Source organism: Saccopteryx leptura, chromosome 3, assembly GCF_036850995.1.
Source record: "Saccopteryx leptura isolate mSacLep1 chromosome 3, mSacLep1_pri_phased_curated, whole genome shotgun sequence".
NCBI lineage: Eukaryota > Metazoa > Chordata > Mammalia > Chiroptera > Emballonuridae > Saccopteryx > Saccopteryx leptura.
Window position 1 is genome coordinate 355,928,997 of NC_089505.1, and position 19,270 is coordinate 355,948,266.

The following is a 19,270-nucleotide window of genomic DNA, read 5'->3' on the forward strand; positions in this document are numbered from 1 at the left end:
TTCTTATGGGAGATAGTTTCTACTCCTACCATAGCTAAAGTGAAAACAACATCTTGGTCATCCACCTGCTAGTGGGCTGTTTTTTTTTTTGTTTGTTTTTTGTTTTTGTTGTTGTTTTTTCTTTCTGAAGCTGGAAACGGGGAGAGACAGTCAGACAGACTCCTGCACGCGCCCGACTGGGATCCACCTGGCACGCCCACCAGGGGCGACGCTCTGCCCCTCCGGGGCATCGCTCTGCCCCGACCAGAGCCACTCTAGTGCCTGGGGCAGAGGCCAAGGAGCCATCCCCAGCGCCCAGGCCATCCTTGCTCCAATGGAGCCTTGGCTGCGGGAGGGGAAGAGAGAGACAGAGAGGAAGGGGGGGTGGAGAAGCAAATGGGTGCTTCTCCTATGTGCCCTGGCCGGGAATTGAACCCGGGTCCCCCGCACGCCAGGCCGACACTCTATCGCTGAGCCAACCTGCCAGGACCTGGGCTGTTTTTTTATTCCTGCTCATTGCAAGTTCTTCAGCTTCAATGCATATTTCATATCCTACCCTTCCCCCACCTATCACAGACTCAAGTTCAAATGTCATTGCCTTGTGTGGGCAATAAAATACAGGCTCTGCAGTCAGCGGCCTCTTTCCCACCCCACCCCCCAGGCAGCCTCAAGGCAGAGCCAGCCACTCTGCTTCTTTGTCGCCTTTTCTTTCTGGTACTTAAGGATTCAATTCTTGATTACAATAATGTTTATTTTATTTTAAACAGCGTTAATAAGTGTTTTTAGCTGGAAGCTTGTCAAGTTTTTTTATTTGCAATACTGCTGGAACAAGTTATAAAATATTTACATATGACCTAAGAGTCTAACTTTATAATAAGAAGAAAGCAGCAGGGAGTGAATTCAAGAGGGTTGAGCTCTGACTTGTAAGGGCTGGGGGCAGTAAAATAGAGAAAAGCTATTGAAATTTTTAAATATTTAAAGTATAATAAACTATGTAGGAAACAGTATCCCAAACAATGTGTAATAAGCCCTGTTGAATGATTAATACAGTTGTGATTACCTTCTCATTCAAGAATTCACACAGTAATATTCTGTGCCAATGAAACTACAAAGAGCTGCAGGGAGAAAGGGCGAAGGAACCACGCTCCCTTTGCCGAGACTAACCCTTTCTTATTAACAGATGGAATTTCACGTCCACACGTATTTGTTGAATACTTGTCATGTCCTCAGTGGTGAGGGTCAGGGAGAAAATGGAAAATAAGTTAGAAATGTGAAATGGTCTCTGGCTTTTAGACACGGTGCCTCTGGCATGAATATCTGTGAGACAACTAGTCACAATCATTTAAGATATGCAAACAAAATTAAAGAGTTGGCCAGACTAGGGATATTACTTGGGATGCATTGGGCTTGCTACAGGAAACAGGAAATTTGACTAACACAGTAGTGTAACCCGTTGGGACATTTGGACATGCATTGTTTGCTCAAAAAAAGATGGAGAGGTGGGTGATCCCAAGGGAATCAAGGCTGCTCACTCACTCTGTTAAGGACCCAGGTTGTTCCGTTGGGCTTTTTTTTTTTTTTTTTTTTTTTTTTTTTTTTTTTTTTTTTTTTTGGCTTGTTGCTTCTTCATCAGATTGGCTCAAACTGGCTAACACGCCCATTCCTATTTGCGGAGGAGGCTGGGAAAGCAAATCTCTGTCTTTTTTCAACCTGTATAGTAGGAGAAATAAAATAGAAAGGAGTCAGGAAAGACCAACAATATCTGCCATACTGGGAGAAAATATTTGCATCATCTAAGACAGTTAAAGATGTAGTATCAAAATATATGAAGAATTTCTGCTCATTAAAGAGAAAAAGATGTGCAACCCAGTAGAAAACTAAGTATGTAAATAGGTAGCTGCATTGAGATAAAATGCAAATGGACGAACATTATGAAAAGATGCTTTAAGGGAAACAAAAATTAAAATAAGGATAAGGTATTCTTTTTACCAATCAGCTTGGTAGAAATGTAAAGTTTGACCATCAAATACTAACAGAGAAATAAAGACCCTCTTACACTCTTGGCAGATGGCATAGTTTCTTTGGAGCACAATTTGAGAATGTATTTGCATATTTGTTAAATTTCCTTTGTAGTTCTACTTGTTGCTGTCTTAAATATTAAAAATTTTACTTAAATATTAACATTTATCTTTGGATAATGTTATTTAAGGATATTAACTGCATTATTGTTTAAACAGCAAAAAATTGTGGGGGAATCTTCTACATTTCCAATAGTGGAAGAATGGTTAATATTATATATATATATCTCCATGGTTTGGACAACTATGCAACTCATTAACAATAAGTTAGATCCAAATGTTATATTATAGAAAAATCTTTAAAACATTAAGTTTTAAAAAGTCATAAAAAGTTTGATGTCATGTATGCAGTCTACATAGATCAAATAATACCACAAAAATACTATAGGTAATAATTTCTAAGGATATATATATCTGTGCATAAAATGAATTCTATAATTGTATTAAAAAATCTGGAAGATAAGCAACCAGCTGTTTTGGGGGAGGGAAGTGAATTAAAATAGTTAAAAAATAAGCTGGCCTGACCAGGCAGTGGCGCAGTGGATAGAGTGTTGGACTGGGATGTGAAGGACCCAGGTTTGAAATTCCAAGGTCGCCGGCTTGAGCATGGGCTCATCTGGTTTGAGCAAGGCTCATCATCTTGAGCCCAAGGTCACTGGCTTGAGCAAGGGGTCACTCAGTCTGCTGTAGCCTCGCCCCCAAGTCAAGGTACATATGAGAAAGCAATCAATGAACAACAAAGGTGCTGCAATGAAGAATTGATACTTCTCATCTCTCCCTTCCTGTCTGTCTGTCCCTATCTATCCCTCTCTCTATCTCTCTCTGTCTTTGTCACAAAACAAAACAAAACAAAACAAAAAAAACCCACAAGCTGGAAGAAACCTTAAAGATCATCTGATCTAGTCTTTTCCCAAGTGATGCAAGCCAATGGTACCCACATGATTTTCAGTAGTCATGGACATAGCAGGAAATAAACTGAAATCATATAGTGAGAAAGATACTCTATTTCCAATGGTCTTTTCAAAAATAATTATTCTTTTATTAAATTTTTTAAATTTATTGTGTTAATATGAATTCAAGAGTCCCACTCAATATAACCCTCTCACCTCCACCCCCGTGTCCCCCGTTACCCTCCCTTTCTTCCCCTCCCCCTAGCTCCCTCTGCCCTTCCCTCTGGGATTTGCTGTCCTGTTAACCTGTATCTCTGCATCATGTATATATAATTTCACTAATCCCTTCACATTCTCTGATCCCATTCTCTTATCCTCTCTCCCTCTGACAGCTGTCCCTCTGTTCTCTGTGACCCCGCCTCTGCCTCTATTCCATTCCTCAGTTCACTTTGTTCATTAGATTCCACATACAAGTGAGATCATATGATATTTGTCTTTCTCTGCTTGGCTTATTTCACTTAGCATAATAATCTCCAGGTCCGTTCATGCCATCACAAATGGTAAGATTTCCTTCTTTTTCATGGCCATGTAGTATTCCATTGTGTATATGTACCACAGCTTTTTTATCCACTTGTCCACTGACCGACACTTGGACTATTTCCAGATCTTGGCTACTATAAGAAATACTGCAGTAAACAAGGGGGTGCTTGTCTTCTAATCCTTCTGCACAGGTGAAAGTGATATTCTCAGTCTGGTGCCCACATGACATTCTAATACTTATTATCTTTTTTTTTTTAACAAACAGCAAACCTGTGACTCAAAAACTTCAATAGGAACAACATCTAGCTAAATTAAATAACATTATTTATAGTATATCTTTAAGGTTAACTTCTATTCTTTTTTATTTTATTTTATATTTTTCTGAAGTGAGAAGCAAGGAGGCAGAGAGACAGACTCCCACATGCACCTGACTAGGATCCACCCAGCAAGCCCACTAAGGGGAGATGCTCTGCCCATCTGGAGCATTGCTCTGATAAGGCTGGAGCCATTCTAGCACCTGAGGCGGAAGCCATGAAACCATCCTCAATGACTGGCCCAACTTTGCTCCAATGAAGCCTCAGCTGTGGGAGGGGAAGAGAGATAAAGATAAAGGAGAGGGGAGAAGGGTGGAGAAGCAGATGAGCACTTCTCCTGTGTGCCCTGGCTAGGAATCAAACACGGGTCTTCCACACGCTGGGCCAACACTGTACCGCCGAGCCAACTGGCCAGGGCCTCTTCTATTTTAACAAGTGATACTTTATCCATTTACCATTGTGCCATAATTTTTGCTTTTAAAATTAAGTGAAATAGTCAAACAAAAATAATCAAAGGTTTTATATATGTATACATATATATTAACATACATATTTACAAGGAACATATGCTTGCAAAAAATAAGTAGGCATACATTTATTATGTGTACATGTACCTATGTAAAGAAAAATGCTGTTAAATAATAATGCAGGTGGTACATTAATATGGCAAAAATCTTGAGGGGAAATACGAATAAGTTACAAAAGACTAATCGAATTAGCTTTGTATGGTATAAATAAAGAAAATTGAATTTTTACTATTCTCACATACTTTTTGCAATTTAAATAATTGAATCTCAAAGTTATGGTATAAGACATACAACTTTAGATTAGTGGTATATTTTATTATTTGCATCCATTAGGAATAGAAGTCTGACATCACTAAATTATTTCTTTTAATCCCATAATTTTTTAAAGTTTAAAAAGATTTGGCGTACATTTCTTCTTTTGAATCAGTGCTTTGGTATTCTTTGGATATATTCCTAAAAGTGGGATGGCTGGGTCAAAAGGCAGTTCCATTTTTAACTTTTTGAGGAATCTCCATACTGTTTTCCACAGTGGCTGCACCAGTCTGCATTCCCACTAGCAGTGCAGGAGGGTTCCCTTTTCTCCACACCCTCACCAGCACTTATTCTGTGTTGTTTTGTTAATGAGAACCATTCTGACAGGTGTGAGGTGGTATCTCATTGTGGTTTTAATTTGTGTTTCTCTAATGATTAGTGATGTTGAGCATTTTTTCATATGCCTATTGGCCTATGTACCCCCATGTTTATGGTAGCATTGTTTACAATAGCCAAGATCTGGAAATAGCTCAAGTGTCTGCCAGTGGATGAGTGGATTAAAAAGCTGTGGTACATATACACAATGGAATACTATGGGGCCATTAAAAAGAAGGAAATCTTACCTTTTGCAACAACATGGATGGACCTGGAAACCATTATGTTAAGTGAAATAAGCCAGGCAGAGAAAGAAAAATATCATATGACCTCATTCATTTGAGGAATCCAATAAACAATGTGAACTGAGGAACGGAATAGAGACAGAGGAGGGATCAAAGGGACCTGAGGGAAAGCGGAAAGGGGATGAGAGGATGGGATCAGAGAAGGGAAAGAGATTGGTGAAATTATATAGACAAAACACAGCGTTATAGAGAGCAGAAAAGCAAATCCTGGATGGAAGGGGGAAGGACTTGGGGTGGAGGGGGGCAAGGAGAATGTTGAGGGGAACATGGGGGTAGAGGGGATGTATTCAGTGGGACACTGGAATGTATGTAAACACAATAAATAAAAATCAATAAAAAAACAAAAAACAAACAAAAAGATTTGGCGTAGAAAGTCTGCTCAGACTATGAAATCATCAGCAGGGAAGCTGGGTCTGGGTGGCAGATTTCCAGTTAACCATGATGAACATGTATCATTACATAACGTGTTGGCCTTGATACAAAATAAGAATTACATAATCCATATTATTAAGGAAAATGGATAAAGTAAATGTCTTTAAGTTGTGTCTCTGTGCTAATACTTACCATCTGTTTGTCAGGGTGGTCCAGGACTCAGAGGACCCAAGGGCCAACGAGGTGAACAGGGTCCAAAGGTAACGTTGTCAATGTCAGTATCTCAGTACCTCTCTCCGGCTCTCTCCTCTCTTCCTCGTAACTAGCAATAATAATTTTGGAGTTCAGTACTATTTACCCTGTGCAATTTAAAGGTCCTTACATTTTTATCAAAGTTGTGTCTCAGTCTTTCCCCTTATTCTCAGACTTGAGTCTTTCTATTAATAAGAATATTTAATACCTTAGCGAAAAGAACGGTGTCTGGGTCAGAAAGGGAGCGTTGGTGTTCTGAGTGGCATCGTCCTCTGTCTTGTACATCTTTTCTTTCTTTATCTACAACAAACGTGTCTCTCTGGGGAGCACTGAATCACAACTAGGCCTCAGTCCCTCCCAGTAGCTTCTCGGGCTGTGAGTTCCTCTTTCTCTCTCCCCACTGTGTATAAGCAAACACACAACTCTACTTTCTCTTCTTACTGCCCAAGGCCACCAGGTGTGATGGTTCGGGCTGTACACTGCACAAAGGCACCAACCAAGAGGACCAAGGAGCGCAAAGCTAGGTCAGGGCCCATGATTTCCTACTTTGCACGAAAGCACCCCGATGGATTGCAGAAGCCCAGCCACTAACTGAGTCCAGGCTTCACCATCTTCTCTCTGGCATTTGGCAGTTTGCCTTGAGAATACATTTCACCCTCCTTGGTGTGGGATTCAAGGCCCCTTGTAATTTGACCCCCTGTCTCATTTTCACCATGTTACTCCACGTGATCTGCTCTCCATCCATCTTGCTTGACTTACTGCCTCATATGGTTACTTATTAAATTTGCATAGTGTTTATCCTTGAAGTAGAGAGCATTGCAAGGCTTTTTACTATAAATATGGAAACAAGTGAAGCAAGGTAGAAGAGAATGTAGGCGGGGAGTAGGAAACGAAAGGAGTCCAAGGTTAATTACTCAGGTACTAGCCAACCCAAAACCCAGACCAAAAGATATCTCCTCTTGTTTCCTGAGATTGTGACACATTTTCTCGGGCACAGACATGATGTATCCTACTTGGCTTCATATATTATATGCTACAAGAAGGCCAGTGGTTTGAAAGCTTCTTCTCAGACAGTGATACACAGGGTCTTCCTTGGTGTCACCCAAGGGCAGTCCCGATGAGCTCCTGCAGATGCGGGCACCCTCCTACCTCTACCACCCTGACCCTGTTGTTCAACGTTCCCTGGATGATGGTTCTGATCATGAAGACATATTAGGAATTCATAGGTGTTTGATGATCTCAGGATTTACCTCTTTCCTCTAATAATGCCTTCCCATGAAACCACCACTGATGTGGTTATTTCTATGTGATGCTTTTGGTGAGTCACAGATGCCAGTATGTCGTGGCTTTAGGAAAAAGTCTTGCTGGAGAAAGGATGCTCGCATGTCCACTAAGGTGGACAGTGTAAGAAGAGATAAACTATACTTTCCAGATGCAAAGCCCCAATCATCTGCATTATTTTAAACTTTGTGGCTTTGTATTTCAGTTGCAGTAAATAGTTAATAATTCAGAAGTTCAAAGCAGCCCTTTCTCTGGTCTCTCCCAGTCATTTTTATCTCATACTATACAGAATAAAATGGGATTACCTTTTTGCCCTTCTACTCAATTCTTCAATAATATGTAAATAACATATTATTAAACTACTATAAATATTAATTAATATTTGTAAATCACCTCCATGTCTCCTCCATCATATTTTTAAAAATCTAGCTGCCTCTGTCTCCCTTTCTCTTACACAATGTTTCTTGTTAGAATAGCTTTCATTCAGTGCTTCAACATTGTCACCTCAAAAATCATTCTTCTGGGGGGGTACATAAATACACACAGTACCTTTATCCACAATTGCAAAACACGAGAAACATTTCAAATGTCTCCCGATAGGCAAATGGACAATTTCCTGTCTATCCATGCAATGGAATACTACTCAGCAATCAAAAGGAATGTCCTACTGAAACATGCCACACTGTAAAATAACTTCAAAGTACTCTGTCATGTGAACAAAGCAACAAACACAGGAGCACAGAGTCCAGAAATCCATTTATGTGCAACCCAAATCATTCTTAACCATCAGATGATTTCTCCTCTAGGAGTCCTTTCAAACGGCTATGTTAGTCACCAGTTACCTCCTTGTACTGAATCGTGGGCTGTGGTTTAACTCTTCCCTTACTGGAGATCTCTCTAGCATTTGACATGACTGTCACCTCTGTGTTTGAAATGTTCTCTTTTTATGGTCTTTCCTAAAACACTCCACCTCTCTGTTTTCATTTTCTCCCTAATGCTTAGGGTTTTTCATTTCAGATTCCTGCCGCCCCCCCAGGCTTCTCTTCCTCTCCCTTCTACCAAGTTGTCATCTAATCTTTATCCATTTCCTCTTTCACTCTATCAACAATCTTAATGACCTCACCCACAAATACATCCTTACTCCAAAATCCATCTCAGCTCAGAATGCTGATGTTTAACACTTATTATATAAGTAACCCCCACTAAACACCATTTTGCTTTTTCTTTGTATCTGTTTTCCCATGTAACGGATTTGTCAATCTCCCGTGTAAAATGACACCCAGGTGCTGAACATCTTAATTTATAAAAGATTGGCTTTCATTGGAGTCACAAAACGAGAGAAGGGGAAAGAAACAAGGCTAAAAATAAGTAGGATTTCTGGGTCTGATATTACAGAGATGTGTCATTTTAGCCAAACCACAACAAGTTCCAAACTGTAGAAGTTAGAGTTGTTAAACCGAGAGGAATGTCTGATTCTGGGAAGAAAGGAAATTAAATCGTGTTGAGGCACGGGAAGGTCATTCATTGGCCACTGAAGAGACACAGGGGTGGTGACAGAATTATGATGTCCAAGAAAACAGAGTGTAGGTGCAAAGTCTTCAATAAATGCAGAGGAACGCCCCGAGGGTAGACAACTGACAGTGGTGAAGGCGGAGAGAATGTAGTTCAGCTGGGTGGTATACCTCTTCACAGGCCAGGAGGGTGGTCTCAAAGCATTTATATCTCTTGGATTTGTTACACAGTGTGGGAGGTCTATAACTCGCATAATAGGCATTGCATTCTTATTTAGGGAAGAAAAAAAAAGGTAAAGTTGCAGCAACCCCTGTGTGTTTACTCTTTTGGTTTATTGATGACATTTTGCCTGGAGGTGAATCATCTGAGGTTCGGTGTCTTATTATCCCATGACTATTTCATAGCTAAGGAAAAAATTATTTAAGGGAATACATTGTAAGTGCCCTAAGCAGAAATGTCTCCTGGGTCCCAGAGGGTCTAATTTACCTCTGACTTGACTTTCTTCTCTTGCTTTCCAGGGACCAGATGGCCCTCGGGGTGAAACAGGTCCTGCCGGACCTCAGGGTCCCCCTGGACCTCAAGGACCAAGTGGTCTGTCCATTCAAGGAATGCCTGTGAGTTCTATGCAAATGTTCAGATAGGTTTTTATGATGATCATTTCTCCATGTCTTCTGTGCCTTCATTATGAGCCTTGGCTCCTATCAACGCCTACAAATAAGAATTGAGAAATGAAAGGAATGATTGAGAGCTCATTCACTAGCCATTTTTGTTCCCTGGTGGGGTCTTTTGTAAACACATACAAGGCCAGGGAGTAAGTACATCCATGCACTACTTATCTATAGAATAAAAACAGGACTTGCCATGTTTTTTTCTTGTTCGACTAAATCCTTACCATTCACAAATGTTATGAAAATTTAAGTTATTCATTATGTGTTTGTAGCGATGGTGGATATAGACTCATGAGAGTCTTTTATTTACCATCTTTATCTCGATAAACATCAAAGTGCAGTGCACTTAGTGTGAGTTTTAGATCATAAACAGTATACTTTTTATAGCCTTATTTCTTTTTAAAAGCTGTTTGGACCACTAAAAACAAATTTCATTCCAGTCACTGATTATCATTAAACATGTCATAGAGATCCAGACTTACAGAATAAAACCAAACACTGTTGTTAATATTTGAATTAAACAGATCCTTATTAGCCGTTTTTGAACAGCCTCTCTGTGCATATGACACGTCTCCCTAGCTGAGTCTTCTTGTCCCGAGCTCTTTGCACGTCTTAGAAAGCCTGAACACACCAAGCTGCACAATCAGTACTACTAATACGAAGCATTTGTCGAGGTCTTTCTACCTGGCAGTTCCTGTGTTTGCTTTTCCAATCTTATAAATTTCTAGCCAAAGCAAAGCAAAAATCTATATGGATAATGGTTTTAAAATCTAAACTATAAACCATATTGAAATGTTCAAGACTTCCCTCTGCATATTTACGGGAAGGGCTGAGCCACATCAGACTGTATGTTCTGTGTTTAAACTATTCTGATATATAAGGGTTCAGATTCATAGGAATGCTTACATAAGCGGCATAGCGCATGTGAGAAGTGAAATATGCTCTGTTTGGATGTTAGCGTGAAAGCCATGCCATGTTGAAAATATTAGGACAGTTCGTGGAGAAAAAGAAAAGACTAGGAATTGACCTATGCAAACTTAACCCCGTGTCCTTTGGGCTCTTCAGGGAATGCCAGGAGAAAAAGGAGAGAAAGGAGAGACTGGTCTGCCTGGTCCACAGGTATGAGTTCTGGTTTGTTTTTTCTCTAGTCTAGTGCTCTCAGCTCTAGACTAGAGCTTTGCTAAGGGAAGGAAAAAGTCAGTGGTTCTGAAGTCAGCCGGGATCTTGGCAGTAAGTGGTGTCTATGTTAAAGACAGTTAGTCTATATGTATTTACGTTAATGCCCCCCTTTGAGGGTCATATGATGGTTCGTTGGGAGGCCTTGATTCATTTCAGGGAAGCTGGGGAGAGGGTAATTCATTTCCATGAATCTGACACTTACCTTGTCCTTGCTCCATGTAGGGCATCCCAGGAGGCATTGGTGCGCCAGGACGCGATGGCTCTCCGGGCCAGAGGGTAAGGACTCACCCAAGGCTGGCTGTTAACACAGTAGATTCCTCACCAAGTCACCTTTTGCTTCTAGTAGGTTTCTATGCAGGGAAGCCAATCAAATCAGGTGTCATGTTTTTTGTTTTTTTTCTTTTTCCTCCCATCTGTTTACAGTCTCTCTATTCTATTTCCCTTCACTGACACCTTCAATCTCTACCACATTCATCAAAACCAGGAAACTTTCATCAAACCTTCCCAAATTAGCAATCCCTCTTTCTCAACATTCCCATAACCTGAATACAGTCTTCACTGAACTGTGTGTATCGGGGAAGCAGGTGTGCCAATGTTTCCTAATTCTCAAGGCACAACCCTAAAGGAAATCAAGAATCATGTGAATAGGAATTTAAATTATTATGATGATCTGCAGGCTTCTCGATTGCTTCCTTAATGCATGTCAACTGTTTTTTAATTTGTTGAAGTACACAGTAGTCAGGGAAATGATAAGGATGGTTAGGAGAGGGACGAGGTAATGTTTAATGTTATTCCATGTCTTCACTGAGCCAGGTTGGGGGTTTTGTTCTCAAAGATTTTGTAGCTTAATGGGAGGAGCTATAAGCAAATCAGGAGCTATAATAATGCTATGGTGGGGGTATTTACAGAGCCCTATGGGAATACAATTAATAGATAACTCATCCAGACTTGGGAAAAGCTTCCCAGAGGAGGTTGAGTATCAACTAAGAGATAGAAACTAATAAGGTATATGAGGAGAGGAAAGCTATAGCATGCTGAGGAAATGGCATATGCAAAAGAGTGGAGATGTACAGAAGAGAAGCATTTCCAATATCGCGTAGAGTTCAGTGTGGCTGGAGATTACGGTGCAGGGTGTGTGTGTGTGTGTGTGTGTGTGCGTACAGTGCACATACACTGAGTGGGGAGGTTGTCAAAAATGATGCTGCAGAGGTAAATAGCCACTTAAATCATCTATATTTTTCAGACTAAGTATTTGGAGCTTTAACAGGAAGACAACAGGAGGTTTGAATTTTTAGCAAAGGAGAGAGGGACTGGTCTTCCCTAAATGATTGCTGCCTTAGACATGTAGACTGCTCCCTAGTTTCTCTCAAGGCTGAATTATATGGAGTGGCAGCCACTTGGTTCCAATCCAATGAAGGACAACACAGTTGGCATTCAGTGGTATCTTTGGTATAACTTACCCATTAGATTAAAAAAACTATTGGCTAGAAGACCCCCTTCTCTACTCCAACAAAGCCTGCCTTGAGTACAAGGGACCTACATTGCTCAAAAATAAGGAAATTGTTTTCTCTATAGAAAGCTAGGCGTATGACCTTAAATTCTTTCTGGGTCCTTTTTTTTTTTTTCTAACCAAACTTTCATGGCTTAAAAACTCAGTTTAGCCTCTGTCCATCAAGTGGAATTACTCAGTCTACAAAGTATGGCCATGAATGTATCTAAAGGAGGAATTCTCTGAAAGTTAGATTTGTGTGGGTTTCTAGTCCGTGTGAAAGGAGTGTCTAGAAGGATTTATATGTTTTGGCAAACGGCTTAGGCTAAGATCCTGTGTGGTTACAGTACTAGTTTCTGTCGTGAGTCTGGAAGCTCTGGAAATGGCAACTCTGCTGATTCGGTGTAGGGAATTGACTTGATTTATCTGTGCCTGGAGTTCAGTGTTGGCCAAGAACTCCCAATTCACATATATTGGATTAGTGTTGGGATTATTTGGCTTTGGAATTCTTTTTTTTTTTTTTTAAAGAAAACATATCAACACAGACTTCTTATAAATATTTTTCTATTCCTCCAAACATGTTTTCTTTTATAAGATTAAAAGTCTTAGAGCTGTAATTAAGCGATAAGATAGCTGTGCCTGGATTTTATTTTCCTCCCTTGCAGGGAAAACTTTCACAGTATGTCCAACTCCTACAGTGAAAAACTCTTATATGGAAACTAACTTACGCTTTAAAACTGGTTTTCAGAGGATACTCCTTCCTTGTAGAGCCACGTTTTGAAAAAAGATTAGTTGGCCCTGGCCAGTTGGCTCAGCAGTAGAGTGTCGGCCCAGTGTGTGGAAGTCCCGGGTTTGATTCCCAGTCAGGGCACATAGGAGAAGCGCCTATCTGCTTCTCCACCCTTCGCCTTCTCCTTTCTCTCTGTCTCTCTCTTCCCCTCCCATAGCCAAGGCTCCATTGGAGCAAAGTTGGCTCGGGTGCTGAGGATGGCTCCATGGCCTCTGCCTCAGGTGCTAGAATGGCTCTGGTCACATCGGAGCAACGCACCAGATGGGCAGAGCATTGCCCCTTAGTGGGCTTACCAAGTGGATCCTGGTTGGGCACATATGGGAGTCTGTTTGTCTGCCTCTCTACTTTTGTATTCAGAAAAATACAAAAAAAAAAGATTAGTAATACTGTGATGGTTTCAGAAAAGATAGTGGAGGAGGGTGGCTGGAGTTGTGGAGGGCTTAAGCAAAAAAAGAATAAAAAATGAACTCACAAACATAGACAACAGTGTGGTGATTGCTGGGGGGAGTGTGGAGGGAGGTGGAGGAGGGGATGGGGGATAAATGGTGATGGACGCAAACTTGACTTGGGGGAGTGAACACACACAATTGTACAGGTGATATGCTATAGACTTGTGCATCTGAAACCTGTATAATTTTTTTGACCAGTGTCACCCCAAAAAATTCAATAAGAAGAAAAAATCTCACAGACACAGACAACAGTACAGTGATTACAAGAGGGAAAGGGGCTGGGGGAGGTAGAGGAGGGTCAAGGGGATAAATGATGATGGAAAGAGACTTGACTTTGAGTGGTGAACACACAATACAATATACAGATGACATACTATAGAATTGTACACCTGAAACCTATATAATTTTATTTTATTTTTTTAATTTTTTTGTATTTTTCTGAAGCTGGAAACGGGGAGAGACAGTCAGACAGACTCCTGCATGCACCCGACCGGGATCCACTCGGCATGCCCACCAGGGGGCGATGCTCTGCCCACCAGGGGACGATGCTCTGCCCCTCCGGGGCATCACTCTGCAGTGACCAGAGCCACTCTAGCGCCTGGGGCAGAGGCCAAGGAGCCATCCCCAGCGCCCGGGCCATCTTTGCTCCAATGGAGCCTTGGCTGTGGGAGGGGAAGAGAGAGACAGAGAGGAAGGAGGGGGGGGTGGAGAAGCAAATGGGCGCTTCTCCTATGTGCCCTGGCCAGGAATCGAACCCAGGTCCCCCGCACGCCAGGCCGACGCTCTACCGCTGAGCCAACCGGCCAGGGCCACCTATATAATTTTATTAACTAATGTTACCCCGATAAACTCAATAAAATATTTTTTAAAAATAAGAAAGACTTACAAATAAAAAAAATATTTGAGGCCAATACTATTCCAGTGTACAACTTTAGGGGATGCGATTCACAGAAAACAAAATAGAACAGTGTCCCCTGAAATTGTGTAATGTGGCTTCCCTGCTTGAGGAAAGGATTATGTGTATATATATATATATATATATATATATATATATATATATATATATACACACATATGTATATATATATATAGTTATTATCTGACATGTTAGTTAATAATATACATATATTAATTGAGCACATACTATGTACCATGGATGGTGCTCAGCCAAGAGAGCTGTGTCCATTACTCTATAGACATGGAGGATGCAGAAAAGGAGAGACTTTCAATAGCTAAGGAGGAACTTTGTAGACCTGGAGGGGGTGGCGGGATGAAGTGGTGTCAAGGGCATGATTCTTCTCCTGGTCCAGGAAAACCAACGGGTCTTTCTCAGAGATGGTTGAGAAAGAAGAGAGGTGGGTGAAAACTGAGTTATTTAGGTGACTCTGATCTGTTTAGTCAGCTATCTCAGGGTTTAAGAAAAGTAAAAGGTTTAAAACATTTAGATAGTTATTCAGCAGGATTGTGAAAGAGGAAGTTCAGGACCAACGTTCATGGTTGTAGGGCAGATCTAGGACATTGAAGGCCAGGTCTTCCTGGGGCAGCAGGAACGTCTAGGTCTCTGTGGTTAGCCAGGAAGAGAGGGGGGTTTGTTGAAAGAGTATTAAAAATGAACTCTTCTGATGAGTTCTGCTCTTCCTTAAGCCATCCTAAAAGGCAAACCTGCAGTTAGAAAATAATAATGACAATAATACCAACAACAACCACAGTGTAAAACAGACCAAGCAAACCCAGTGCATGAGACTTAACTGCTGAAAAGCCTGGGAATCCACTGCTTAGGAAACTGTCCGGTTCGACTTGAGTGTCCAGGGAATCCGGAAGCAAGAGATACGTTTTGTTTTTCATCACTCTGAGCACTTCAGTGTCTTACAGTTACTGTGCCTTTATTCCCTCTGATCTTGAGTGAGTAAAGCCTACTGTACGCACAGAAGGAGGCAGCTGGAATAAATCTGGGTGATGATGTCCAATCAGTGCTTCTAGCTCCATAGAGTCTCGCGGGAAGTGAGCTAGGTGTGCTGTAGGAGAGTGGTGGGCGGTCCCATACTACTGCGATTCTTTCCGTTAAATCTTTGTCTTCTCATATTGACAGTGAAGAACTCATAGCCCAAAGCTAGCACTGCCACTGTGGTGAGGTAGGCATCTCTCTCCCGGAGCTGATGCCAGTTGTACCCCTTCCTTTAGCCTGGTAGAAAGTAAAGCTTAACAGAGACTACAAAGGGGAAGATTAAACATCTCCTCTTTAAACAGGGAACTTGTTTTCTAATGTTCTCTGCCTTTTACCATGGGGGATCTTTGACTCTTCCAGGCAGCTCACATTCCATCCTGGGCTGAGGCCACAGCGCAGGTCCAGCAAGAGTAGGACTTCTTTCTTGAGCACGTCCCAGCTTCTTGCCGGGGAAGGGACAGCACAGTGCAGGACACACTTTATTATTTTATTTATTTTTATTTTTTTGAGAGGGACAGATAGAGACAAACAGACAGGAAGGGAGAGAGATAAGAAACATCAGTTCTTCGTTGCAGCACCTTAGTTGTTCATTGATTTCTTTCTCATATGGGCCTTGATGGGGCAGGAGTACAGCAGAGCAAGTGACCCCTTGCTCAAGCCAGCGACCTTGGGCTCAAGCTGGTGTTGGGCTCAAGCTGGTGAGCCTTGCTCAAACCAGATGAGCCCACGCTCAAGCCGGAGATCTCGGGGTTTTAAACCTGGGTCCTCTACAGCCCAGTCTGATGCTCCATCTACTGCGCCACCATCTGGTCAGGCAGAACCACACTTGATAAAGCAATAGTGCAGACGCAGATGTAACAGCTGAATACAGTAAGGCATCCAGTTTTCATTCTGAGCCATGCCAGCCAACAGCATTCTCATCTCATCTTTATTACTATTACTATTCATATTAGAGAGAGAGAGAGAGAGAGAGAGAGAGAGAGACATCAATTTGTTATTCCATTCATTCATACCATCATTGGTTGATTCTTGCACATGCCCTGACCAAGGACAGAACCTGAAACCTTGGTGTATTGGAACCACGCACTTAGCAACTGAACTACCTGGATGTGTCATGTCTTTCTTTCCTTTCCACTGTAAATCTTGCCACCTCCTTCTTGTCCCCTCCCTCCACTTTTCTTGTTGAGTGTCTGTCACCTTGTGACCTTTGAGCTCCTCTCTAGTTGGGTGGATTTTTCAGCCTTCTCACCAGATATCCTGGTGATCCTTAGAGAAATTAGGAAGAACAGGCAAGACATGGATGATGAGTGTAAGAAGTGAGAAAAGGAACTGAAAAAGAAAGAAGAAAAAAGCAATGTCTTTTCTATAGTTTTGGGGCTCACTCACATCCAAGACCACCAGCTAGCTCCTTGTCAAACATTTTCAATAAAAATTTCAAAAAGTATTGGCATTTTCAGTTCTTAAGTGGTTATACAAAAAGTCAGAGAGACAAGAAATGAAAAAGAGAGGGAGACATATGGTTCATGGCAACTGAAGATAGTCATTCCTGTGTGGAACAGAGTTTTGAAATTCCAAGTAAACAATTTAAATTACTTCCTTCCCCCCAGGTTACTGCTCCCTGTGTCTCCATGCCCTTGGTGACCACAGACTTTCTTTCTAACCTATAAAAGATGAGATTCTGTTTAAAAAACAAAAAACCCTTCTACATCTGAGTTCTGCAACATTTGTGAGGCTTTGAGAAGCTGGATGGTCCAGTGGTGAATATTCTAGACTTGGACTGTTAGCCGGACCTGAGTTTGAACCCTAACCATATGATATTGAGCCAGTTACTTAATGTTTCCAACCCTCACTTTCCTCATCTGCAAAGTGGAAAAAATAATATTTGACTCTGCAGAGTCGTTGTGGGGATTCATTCATATAAAGAATTTCTATATACAAATTCAGTTTTGGCTGATATTAGTACTAACTCTTTTCAATGTAAACCTAATCAGTCAGGACAGGATAATACTTTATTATAATGCCTGTACTTCACATATTAAGATGCCTTAAAAGATTTTAAAGAGCTATGAAAAAAATGTCTAAAGGAAAAGCAAGTAGTTTATTGTTAGTGTTTAATTTCTCAGATTCCATATTGAAAAGACACTTGGAACATACTTCCTTTTTATGTGGGTTTGAGTATACAAAGACCATGTTTGTGATGAATGTCCCATTTCATCAAAGTGATCTGGATTTAAAATGTACTCAAGAATTTGAACTTGAGTCAACTATCTGGATTTAATTTCTCTCATAAATGTTAAACAGTGATGAGAGTGTCAGCTAAGGAATATTTTGTTAAACAGTAAGATTCATAATCACCCCCTTGAGTATCTTTCTCCTTCAGAAGAGGAAATGTAACATACCATCACAAAGCTAGTGGAGAAAATGATTTTTCTATTTCATGGATCTAGATGGGATTTTACAAAACCACCAGAGAACATTCTCACAGTTGACTACAGTGATGATAATAAATGCAATGGGGACTTGCCAGATCATTTGAATAAAAATAGCCACCATTATTTATTACTGACAAAATGCAGGTGCTTCATAAATGTTATATTCTCTAATCCTCAGAATAGCCTTGCATGCTAGGCACTGCCACCCCATTTTACAGACAAAGAGTTGGGAGCCCAGAAAGCAGTATTTGAACAAGGCCATGCAGCTAATACTCATGAGAGCCAGGATTATAATCCATCTCCTTGGCTCCAATACCTCATGCTTTCTTTCCGTGAAATTATGTGAACAAAGGTCACTGGGGGATCTTGTTCATGTAAAACAGCCTTCCACAAAGATATTGAAGAAGCAGGACCCCATCACTGAAGATGTCCCACCCAGCATTTTGGGGTAGTAGGAACTCAGTGTGGGTTACTTCCTTAGGGAAGCAGAACTTGAGATCTCACTCCTAAGACTGTATTTCTTTGACCATGTTAAACCTTTACTTGGATACTGGTACATCTGGGCAGATATAAAGAGAGACCATGGCGTAGGAAGTTAGTTGCATGTTACTGTGAGCTGTAAAGATACTTCTGTTGGGACACAGGATACAGACAGTGTCTGTCATGCACTCTGGCTCTGTTGCCATCATTTTGGGTCAGGCCAGACATTTTTATATTTGTAAACCTGCAGTTTCACCACTTAAGTGATCAGGTTGTTGCCTTTGCCGTTTGCTTTGTTTGCTTGTTTGTCTTTAACATACAGATAACTGGGCTTCAACCTCAGAGATTCGGATAACTAAAGGTCGTAGGCATGACCTACACATGGAACTATACAACTGGGAATGCATAGTTATAAAAAGCTTAATGATTCTCATAATCAGCTAGGTTTTGGAATCACTGGATAGTATATTTTGTTAGGCCTGTTATATATTTAAGTGATTTCTTGGGTAGAATATTGCTGATATTCTTTTAATTCACTGAAGTTATCACTGCAGGTTACCAAAAATATATATGTTTATATATATTTATACATATATGTACACATTTAAATTATATATGTAATATATACCTATATGCACATATTAATGTAGTTTATTAAGTATAAACACATATACACACATACGTAAGTTTGTGTGTGTGTATATATCACTGAAAGTTTCCCAGTGTGACCAACATGGTTTCACACAGAAAGGTTGACCTTGGATCTCCAGCGGGACCAGTGTTTACAGAGGCTGTGGCTTTTTGCTGCTTGGCCTCTTAATCTGGTGGTTGGTCTTAATCCTTTGGTTCAAGTGGCAGCCTTATTTCTTATGGCTGACTGCCACATGGGTCTATCCACTGTCACTCACAGCCATCCAGAGCCATGCCATAGGCTGGAAATTGTGCATCAGGAGTTTCTACAAGTATTTCTCTAGCCCTCACTGCTTGAGTTTGGTTTGTGTCCACAAACTCATCAGATGCCAACTGCTTACTGACCCCACTCAACTGAGAGTGTAGCATTAATTGAAGGACCTTAATAATTGGCGTTCCAGAATTTTCAGGTTAGTTTCCATGGCCCACAATTGTAGCTTCAAAGAAGGCATGGAGGGTGAATAGGTCTGA

General features: G+C 40.9%; 1 protein-coding gene across 3 annotated transcripts in view; it reads left to right on the top strand.

The window, feature by feature from the left end:
- COL14A1 (collagen type XIV alpha 1 chain) overlaps positions 1–19,270 on the top strand; it is a 219,744-nt gene that overhangs the window by 154,227 nt on the left and 46,247 nt on the right. For all 3 annotated transcript variants that reach the window (XM_066379414.1, XM_066379415.1, XM_066379416.1), the window contains exons 37-40: positions 5,839–5,892; positions 9,196–9,291; positions 10,411–10,464; positions 10,747–10,800. In XM_066379414.1, coding sequence (XP_066235511.1) covers positions 5,839–5,892; positions 9,196–9,291; positions 10,411–10,464; positions 10,747–10,800 — 258 coding nt within the window. The remainder of the gene's footprint in view (positions 1–5,838; positions 5,893–9,195; positions 9,292–10,410; positions 10,465–10,746; positions 10,801–19,270) is intronic.